The sequence below is a fragment of the Onychomys torridus genome, chromosome X (assembly GCF_903995425.1).
Source record: "Onychomys torridus chromosome X, mOncTor1.1, whole genome shotgun sequence".
NCBI classification, from domain to species: Eukaryota; Metazoa; Chordata; class Mammalia; order Rodentia; family Cricetidae; genus Onychomys; species Onychomys torridus.
This window is the reverse complement of record NC_050466.1, coordinates 851562-861746: the sequence shown is the minus strand read 5'-3', so window position 1 is coordinate 861746 and position 10185 is coordinate 851562. Positions and strand designations below refer to the sequence as shown.

General features: G+C 44.0%; 1 protein-coding gene across 3 annotated transcripts; it reads left to right on the top strand.

Annotated features, from left to right (window-relative positions):
* Window positions 1-1169: 1169 nt before the first annotated feature.
* Window positions 1170-5994, top strand: LOC118574304 (diphosphoinositol polyphosphate phosphohydrolase 3-alpha). Of its 3 annotated transcripts, none has more exons than XM_036175143.1 (2): window positions 1170-1302; window positions 1675-2674. In XM_036175143.1, exon 2 carries the CDS (start codon window positions 1813-1815, stop codon window positions 2305-2307), a length of 495 nt encoding a protein of 164 aa, XP_036031036.1. In that variant the 5' UTR covers window positions 1170-1302; window positions 1675-1812; the 3' UTR covers window positions 2308-2674. The 3 variants fall into 3 exon arrangements, with proteins under 3 accessions (XP_036031036.1, XP_036031035.1, XP_036031034.1); XM_036175142.1 differs by lacking the exon at window positions 1170-1302 and adding an exon at window positions 2917-5987 and having other exon boundaries at window positions 1448-2306; XM_036175141.1 differs by lacking the exon at window positions 1170-1302 and adding an exon at window positions 4875-5994 and having other exon boundaries at window positions 1449-2306.
* Window positions 5995-10185: the final 4191 nt, after the last annotated feature.

Here is a 10185-nt window from a genome sequence, read left to right as displayed (position 1 = left end):
AAGAGGTGATGGGGAGACATTTGGTGCCCTCAGAAATCTGGAAGTCTACAAGAGAGAAGGAATGAGAGAAACCTTAGAGAAAATAAAAATAACAGTATGGTTGAAGTTTTGTGTTAATTTTGGTCTCTGGGAAGCTGCTTCTCTGGCAAGAGGTCAGTGTGATCAAAGCACACTGACCTTTGCAATCTCTAAATGAAAACCACTGGGCCAGGGCAATGGCTCACTAGGCAAAGTGCATGGGGCTCAAGCTTGGGGACCTGAGTTCTGATCCACAGTACCCACATACAAGTCAGGCTGCAATCCCAGTGCCAGGAAGCCTCTAGAAACTGAGACTATGAATTCCTGGGGATTTCTGGTCTAGTGCAGCCTAACTGTGGAAAACCTGTCCCCAAAGTCATAATGGTGGAAGAGCAATGGAAGCAGTGGAGGAAGAAACCTTTGCCCACGTTGGGCCTACACCTGTTCAGAGACTACACACACACACACACACACACACACACACACACACACACACACACACACACACACACACGTTTTCAAGGTTCACCAAAGCCCAGGATGCTCATCTGTGAGCAGGCCAGGAAAGGGTGCAGTGTGTGAGGATGGAGGCTCTGACAGGGAATCCACGACTCTGTGGGGGTGCTGCTCCAGAAACATCTTGCACTGGGGTTGAAACAAGGGTTGTGACAAGGAGTCCCGGGGTTCCATGACTGGGAAACTGAGGAACAGAGAGGCTGTGCCAAATGCGAACAGGGGTTGTGTGCAAGTGTTTCAGACAAGGGCTGAGCCAAGATGGTTGACAAGCCGCAGAAGAGAACCTGTTGAAGAAAGCAAGCTGCATGTGACTCAGCAAAGATTATTCTGGCAAGACTGCCATTGGTCATTCTGGCGACACCCTGCCTTCTGCCTAGAAATAAGGCAAGTGCTGTTCATAATGGGAGAGGACTAGGACGCGGACCTAGACCCTGCTGCCTGTGCCTTTCTGGGGGAGGGGGCTGGCCCCCGCCGCTGCCACGTCTGGCCCACACTCACACGTGGTGGGGACCCTGCGCAATGTCACAATGGGGTGCACCTCCCCAGCGCACAGGGAGCTAGAAGCTTCCCAGGCACAGCGGCGAGGGGCGCCTGCGCAGTGAACCAGAGGCGGCGCGCGTTGCGGGAGTCGAGAGACCCCCCGCCTCCGCCCCTCGCCCTCCGCCGCGCGCGCGCACGCGGGCCCGGCCACGCGCGCGCACGCATCTCACCTCGCTCAACCCCTGCCAGGGCGGCCGGGCGGCGGAGCGAGTGCGCGATCGCGGACAGGCAAGCGGGCAGGCGGGCAGGCGGGCAGGCGGGCAAGCGGGCAGGCGGGCAGGCGAGCAGGCGGGCAGGCGGGCAAGCGGGCAGGCGGGCAAGCGGGCAAGCGGGCGGGCGGGCGGGGACCGTGCTGTGCGGAGGCGCGGGCTCCAGTCGGGGGCTGTGCGGAGGCGCGGGCTCTGGGCTCCCGGCTCCAGGCGGCGGAAGCGGCGCCTCCAATCAGGCGGCGGGCTCGCGACCCTCGGCGCACCCGGCCGGCGCTGCCCGCCCCGCGGACTGACTGACGCGCCGGCTCGCCCCCGCCCCCGCGCCCGCCCCCGCCTAGTCTCCCCGGGCTCGGGCTCGGCTCAGACTCCGCTCTGCTCTTCTCTTCTGCAGCCCTCGCTTTCCCTGCCCGCAGCAGCTCCTCCTCGGCTGCGCGGCGGCGGCGGCGGCGGCGGCGGAGGCGGCCAGCTCGGCAGCTGCAAGCGACCACACACACAGGCGGCAGCGGCAGCGGCAGCGGCGGCGCCGAGGATGAAGTGCAAGCCGAACCAGACGCGGACCTACGACCCCGAGGGCTTCAAGAAGCGCGCCGCGTGCCTGTGCTTCCGCAGCGAGCGCGAAGACGAGGTGCTCCTGGTGAGCAGCAGCCGCTACCCCGACCGCTGGATCGTGCCCGGCGGGGGCATGGAGCCCGAGGAGGAGCCGGACGGCGCGGCGGTGCGCGAGGTGTACGAGGAGGCGGGAGTCAAGGGGAAGTTGGGCCGGCTGCTGGGCGTCTTCGAGCAGAACCAAGATCGCAAGCACCGGACCTACGTGTTCGTGCTCACCGTCACCGAGCTGCTGGAGGATTGGGAAGACTCGGTCAACATCGGCAGGAAGCGAGAGTGGTTCAAGATCGAAGATGCCATCAAGGTCCTCCAGTGCCACAAGCCCGTGCATGCCGAGTACCTGGAGAAACTGAAGCTGGGCGGCTCCCCGACTAATGGAAACTCAGCCGCCCCGTCCCCGCCGGAGAGCGAGCCCTAGTATGTACCGCTCCCGCCCGCCCGGACTCCCGCCTGTCGCCTCCCCGCACTTGCCTCCTGCCTGCCTGCCTGCCAGGAGAGCACCTCTCCTGCCCTGTGCGCCCGCACGGGCAGGAGGGAGGCTTCTTTTGTTTCCTTGGCAGGCAGACCTCTGAATCACGCTTGCAAACTGTCTCTGTTGCCAGGCGCTGTTTGCAGACAATTTGCACGTTTTTTCACATGCTTTTCTAATCGCTTCTTGGTGACACTGTAAAAATCTTGCGGTCAGCCAGAGCTGCATGGGATTTCGTGAAAGGTGCCTTAACTGCTTGCCCTGCTCTTCATAGAGGGTGTGCGTGTGTGTGTGTGTGTGTGTGTGTGTGTGTGTGTGTGTGCGCGCGCGCGCGCGCGCACGCGCGTCTGTCTGCCCAGTGATGTTTTTGTTTGGGTGGTGTTTTTTTTTTTCCTTTAAACACCCTTTACATGTGTTTGTGTGTGAGTGTGCGTGTGCGCTTTTGATGTCAGGCTTGTGGTTTGTTTCTTAGTGGAGGCCTTTAGAGTTCTACCAGCTGGTGGGGTGGTGGTGGGGGGCATCTTTTTATGTTTTTTCCCCTTGTTTTCTCATTCGCAGGCTTCACAGTGAATATGACTGGATGGTATATCTCTACCAACCTTCTAAATGTATTCCACAAACCTGTATTAAATATACATGGACGGTGACACTAATTTATGCGTTTTATTCTATAGATTACCTTTCCAAAATTTGGTACACATAGAATTGAATATCATCCTTCCCCACCATGGTTCTCTGTTACATAAATCCTTCTAAGTAATAGACGTGTAGTAAACAAAATAGATACTGTCAAAGAAATGAGTACAAACCTGCTTACCAAAATTATAGCTTTTTTAAAACATGCATGTAATTTGATATCCTAAATAGTGCTGAATTATTGAATATGGTTTTCACTAATTACTGAGTAATCTAAATCACTGAATAGATAATTCCCAGTGACCTCAGTCTTAAAGAGTATACACCAATCCTACAGAAACTGGATTATTGCTTTATTTCTGTATTGTATACATAAAAATACCTCTCATCTCAACACACCAGGAATATGTTGGGGGTTTTAGTACAATGTAATATTCTAGAAATAATAATACACAGTATTATATTTGGCAGTTGAACTCTGTTTGAATAATTTGAGGAGACCTTATTTAAGCAAATTTCAGTCTTGTTCTATAATCATACTTTGTTTCATTTAAAAGCATTTGGATTGAGCAGTACAGTTGAATGAGATTATCTTTGGGATCCACAGAGACTGTTCATGCAATTTCCAACCTTCCAGTACTTCCCATTTCCATATTGCAAGCAAAAACCAGTTATCACTCTTTAAATTCAAATTCATACAGTTTAATATCCTCCATGGGGTTCATTTGAGAAAAGAAATGAATGTCTCCAAATGATCTTTCCTTTTAATAGAATAATTCCAGGAAATTCAGATAAAACTGCTGACACAGGAATAAAGCAAATCTTGTCAGGATCTTATATTTTCCAAAAGTTTGACACACTGGTGTGATTTTCTCCTTGGATGGGTTACTTAGTGCCTATGCATTTTACATGTTGAGAGCAGTGAAGCTGAATTTTTCAGATCATCCCATTTCCCCCCAATCCAGTGTACTGATGAAAGATAGTAAGACGTTTACACAAGATAACAGAAGTTTGTTTTCAGCATGTTGTCTTAAAGGGCTGATTTTCCCTCCACTGGACAAGTGCCTATGCTTATCCTTTAAAAAGCTTGAAGTCATGCTGAAGTCAAAGGAATTTTGATATGTTTGATGCAGGTATACGATGTATTAGAAACCTATTTTGTGGATCAGATCGTTTTTGTTTTTGTTTTTGCAAGAAGGGCTGAAACATGGCTACATATAGTTCTGTTGGTATGATTTCATTGGAAAGAATTGTTATAAAGCATTATTTAGAAGTATCAGTAAAAGTGAAAGTTTGTAAGAACAGTAACAGGCCGCTTGTAAGATGTCAGCATGGGACACATGATTTAACAGGATCAGGAGGTGGAGTTGCTTCTTTCCTCCCTTTACTTTACATGGAGCTCCTTTATGAGAAAGAACATTGATTACTGGGAAAGGTGGAGATGCTCAGACCGTATATAATTCTAACAGCTAGCCAAGCTTTTTTTTCTTTCTCAGAGATCTTTTTGTGAAAGCACCTATTGTAGTTATGTTCCTAACTAACTGTTTTCCTAATAGAATATGAACTCCTTGAGGACTAGGACCCAACCTGAATCCTGCCTCAAAACGGGCTAAAATTCGGAGACATTTGTCATTGACTCACACACTAGAAATGTGAATTCCTGAGTTTCTTTTTTAAGTTTCATAACATACCTGGGAGAATTTATTTCTTTAGGCTCTCACCTGTGCTGACAGTGGAACCACATTGGATAATTCACTGCAGGCTTTTCCGGTAGAAAGGGTTGATGAACCATACTAAATCCTCTGTAAATATTTGTTGTCTAGACTCTACAGGAATGGACAAACCAGTAAAACCTTATTAATCAGATTATCTTTTTTTAGGTGAATGGAATAGATGTTGTTCAGATTTACTTTGAAAGAATCAAGTATGTGAACCCAATGATGAATGGAATTGTGAAGCACAGGTGAGCTCTTTGACATCCCCAAGGACACAGCTCACCCTATGCTTTTGGACACTGCTTTCCTGTTATTAACAATGGCTAGACTTCAGGTTGTTGCACTACCACTGTATCTGTACAGAATTCTATTTGGCACCTGTGGCCTTTTTGTGCTTTTGTCTGTATTTCCCCATCAGATAGGACCTTGAATGCAAAGAACTTGCTTTCTTAGTCTTTTTATATCTAGCATACATTACTTGATATATGGTAGGCGTCACTGAATATTTGTTTAATATTTTGTAATGATAATGAATGGTAAAACATCCCTCTTCTAATCTCTCTAGCATATATGTGGCTTTTGTATATCAGGTGTCTCCCAACTATTTCAAGGCAGCTGTGAGATAGTAGCAAAGATTCATATTCATATGTCTGTGTTATCCCAGACATTATGTACCTCCTACATTTGCCAAAATTTTGAACCTAAATTTAACTGTGCCTCTAGACATAATTTCTCCTTTATAGAAAATTCAGGAGACAGAGAAACAGTTTACTGTATATCAAACAGATGAGATTAATAGAATCCTGACTTCAAGAAAACACAGGACAGATGATCCAGTTTCTTTGGTATATAGTCACAAGGATGAAAGGAAAGGGTGGTGGTTAAACCTGTGCATTGAAAAAAAGGCTTCTGAGAGTGATCAATACTTGCATGGATCTTACTTGGATCCTGATTTGATCAAACTATAAGATGAATTAATATCAGACAACTAGAATATTTGGAGCATTGGCTGGATATTTTCACGTTGATTATTATAATACTGTTATACTGGAGACAGAATTCTTATCTGCATTCAAATATTTACCGTTGAAATGATATAATGTCTGGGATTTGCTTCAAAATGTATCTAGATATTAAATACACTGGACATACTCAAAGAAGATTGGCCTTCAAGATCATTGAAGCTGAATGATGATTAAATGATGTTCATCATATATGTTCATCTCTGCTTTTGTATGTTTGACATTTTCCATAATAAAAAAAGTTAATCAAAAATCACTGGAAATGTTGGAGTTTTTCTAATTAAGTCTAGTATATAATGCAGAGAGAAAAAAGTGAGGAGGGAAAAGTTTATAGATTGGCTTTTAAATATTGGCTCCAGGATGCTACTTCTGGTATAAGATGTCAAATTCACAGAAATAAATAAAAGGAGACATGCCCTGGAATGGACTCTTTCTTTGCCTTTGTTCTACTGAAATAGGAACAGTTAAATCATTATTTACAAGTATTGGATCACATTTTTCTTTATTTGGGAGAATATCTTAATAAATCGTGGTGTTATGTACAGGTATTGGAAAATGGTAGTTGGTTTTGAAAACCATTTGCATTCTAGTCAATACCAGTGTGACATCAAGGGACAGGGTCTCTAGGGGATTATTTTATAAAGATCCTTATAATGCCATTTTAATAGTTTCTTGGGGGAACAAAACCCATTAATTGTAGACGAGTGTGCTACACATGGTATCTAGTATTCTAGTTGAAGACAGGTTAAAAAAAAAAAAGATGAGCAGTTCGGATTCCTGACTGCAGGGGATCACAGGCTGCGGAAATGAAGACATAGGTCAGAAGAACTAAAGATGTGCTTTTATTAACAGGGTAGGTTCAATCCTGACATTTGTGGCTTAAGGAGCAGGAAGGCAGTTCAAACAGCACTGTAGGTCCTGTGAAGGAAGATGAGTTCCCCCCTAGGGATAAAGAAATGTGAATCCCAAGGGCAAGCAGTTGCCTTGAATCCACTGTGTCTGGAGAGGCGGATCTCACAAGGGCACCTGGTGAAAAGGCATCTCTTGCTTAGAAAATTTCCTAATTTGGGTCAACTGATTTGAGGAGATTTAAAATTTGGAGGCAAGCAGACTTTTCCTCTCTAATCTTCATTTTTGCGGTCTGTAAAACGCAGCAGGTATTTAGAGTCCCTACCTTTGCAAACCATTGCTTCTGAGAAATTCTGTTTCTTTGAGTACAGCATACCAGCATATTCCTCGTACTCCACTGCTCTGTTGGGTCAGTTTTATCCCACTCACACTAACCTTATTCAGTTGAACTGTAAGGTCTCCTGGCTCTGAGACTCTAAGTTTCTTCTTATTCCCAGAGCCTGGAACATGGTACTCACGGTGCCTGTGAAGTGCTTATGATATTAATGATTGTCTCAGCTAATACCAGTCACAAAATAAAGCCACAAATGAACAGTACAAAACAACATTGTAACTTTACTGGAGATCTGCTTTCTATAAAATCAGAAAGCTGAAACACCATAAGGACATCATGATCTTGGATCAAATTTTTCTTTATTCTGGAGAATATTTTAATAAATTGTGATTTTTATTTTCTCAGAGTTTTCCATTTCTAATATATTTTCCTAACTTCTTAGCTTCATAACATGTATTATGTGATTTTTCATTAGGTGCAAAATTGGCCCCTCAGAGCTACATAAGATAACGCAGTGAAAGCTTCCCAGATACAAACGATTGAAGGACATGGTATTTACTAAATACCCTCGGGGTTTAGTCAGCATAACAACTTCTGTGTAGACACAAGTATGCTAGTTATATTAGTTTAGCTTATAATAAGTGACATAGCAATCAGATATGTAGTAACAAGCTCCCACATACAAAGCCAAGGCCTGACTGATTGGATGCAGGAGCCACTTTTAGATGTAATCAGTTCAGGACTTATTAACACTACAAAGAATGAGTCACAGGGTTCACAGTTTCCTTGGTTCTTGTCTTACATATCCTGAGATCCAAAGAACAATGGGATGATGGTTGTGATAGAAATTGTGGGATAGTTTGTTGCAGAGAAGCCACAGCAGAGTGGTGTTACATTGTGTAGCTCTGAGGTCCCATCAGAAACTTAGCTGAGAAACTGGGGAGTCACTTAACAGCTTTCCGTTTTCTATCCTGGGATGGCCACTAGAAGTTTAAGACTCAGATTAATTGCAGTGACGAAGATAGGTTACCTATTGGGGCCACCTTGAAGATACAGAAGGAATTCCAATAAAAAGGCTGATGATGTCACATCCAGATCAACCAGATATTTAAGGTTCATTGCTTACACAAAGAGACCTTTTTTTTGGTGGTGAGGGATGGAGTGGGGGTGAGTTGGGTGGGGATACTCAGAAACCTTTAAAGCTGGCTGGAAATTTCTAGAGGAGGGAAGGAGACACTTGGAGTTTGTATTGGGCTTGTGGTGTAGAGTTCCAGTTCCCAGCTGACAGTTTGCATTATGTGGAACTCTGTTGGCCATCCAAGGAAAGAGCACTCTTTTTTTCTTAACTTGTAAGCATGAAGCAGAAAAGACATGGTTTAAATGCTGCCAGCAGTCAAGTATGTAAAAGATTTTATTATAATTTATCCTTGATCTTGGTAAGTAAAATATTTGAACAGTACCATGCTTCCTTAATTAAACTTGGGATTAGAGATCTGTTAGGATAGTGAAAGTTTCATCAGGTGACTTGTATGGCTGAGGGTTGCAGTTCAGAGGAAGAGGGCATTCAATTATCATCTTTACAAAAATTAGTCTTGTTCTAGAGCTCTGTATTGTATATTCAGGCAAAGGAAAAGGAATTCCTTGACTTCAGCAATGCCTGGAACTCTGAAAACAAAAAGGAGTGTCTTGATCAAGGATGCTTGATTTATAATTTAGGACACACACTGCATTAGCTACAGTATGAGATGTAATTGTTCTGATCCTTAGGTTTGTCTTTTTCAGGGACATCCTGTTTTAGTGATGACAAGTTCTTGTGGGAGTCTGTGTGTGTGTGTGTGTGTGTGTGTGTGTGTGTGTGTGTGTGTGTGTGTGTTCATAATATTCCCCAACTCCTATTTTCCTTCATTCAGTTGAACTTGAAGGGTCTCTAGGTAGACAATGAATTTGGGAAATGGGTGACTTCATCCAGCACAGAGTCTGACAAAGAACTGAGATTTTTGTCTTAGGCAGAAGACAGTAGACAACAAATGGTCATCAGGGACCAAAGCAGCTCTCAGTTTACCAAATAATTAAGAAACTTAAGGTATTGTGTTACATGTGCACCAAGGGCCCCTCCTTTTCTTATGACCTATCTTTCTGAGTATTTGTATAGTCTGTCGCTCGTATCTGTAGGTGTTGTTTCCATGGTTTTTGCAACAGTGGATCAAAAGTATTTTTAAAAACTGCACCTGTACCAAACATGTACAAGGATTTTTTCTTGTCATGATTCCCTAAATGGCACACATAACAACTGTTTTACATGGCATTTAGAGATGATTTAAAATGAAGATGATGTATCTAGATTATATGCAGTTAGCATGTGATTTTATGTAAGAGATTTGAGCATGTGAGAATTGTGATACCTCAAGGGAAGAAGCAGATATCCTGGAACCAATCCACCATTGAGGGGTAAATGTATGTCCCAAGTATTTTTTTAGAGGATCAGTTAAAAGGAGGGTGTCATTGACATGATGTTAGGCCTGTGCTCCTGGAGAAACTCAGATACAATTAGGTCTTGCCTACAAAGGTTGTTTAAGATAGAAAGGCTGGTGAGCTACTATCTGCGTACCTCCCTTTGGAAAAAAAGAAAAAAATGTGGACAAAGGGCTGTTGATGTAGGCATTCAATAGCATGCAGTGGCCAAATTTGTATTAACTGACAATTGGATTGATCCATTAATTAACATATTACTCCTAGGGTTCTTAATGGGCGAGACCATGGTGTTAAGACTGTTATAACCAAGAAGACTCATTCATTCATTCATTCATTATTCTTTAATTCATTCATTCCAAGTGTAAGAGCAAGCAAAATTGGGCAGTTGAATGGAAAAACAGCTGAAACAATCACTTCCTTGCCTAAATAGGTTTTGTATAATGCTTTCAATCCTTAAAGGTCCTATTTTAATATAAACCAGGACATATTAATTATATAATTGCGAAGAAAGTTACACATGGACTTCTATTTCTCAAAGCCATTGTATAAATGTGAAATATTTCATCTAATTTTGATTGATTGTTCAGTGAGTCAAAACATCAAAATCGGGTGTAGTCATGTTTCTCATCAGCTTGTCTAGGTATGAGCAGATGAAGAGGGAGAGAAGTGAGTTTGAAAGCAGAGATGGATGTGGTTTCATGTACCTGTTATCACAGTACTAGGGCGACTCAGGCAGGAGGATGGTGAGGCTGCATAGCAATAGTCTGTCTCAAGAAATACAGACCAACAAAACAGCAGC

Bases quoted from the DNA above. Each gene is read 5' to 3' on its own strand.
- LOC118574304 (XM_036175141.1), top strand. From the start codon at position 1,813: ATGAAGTGCAAGCCGAACCAGACGCGGACCTACGACCCCGAGGGCTTC.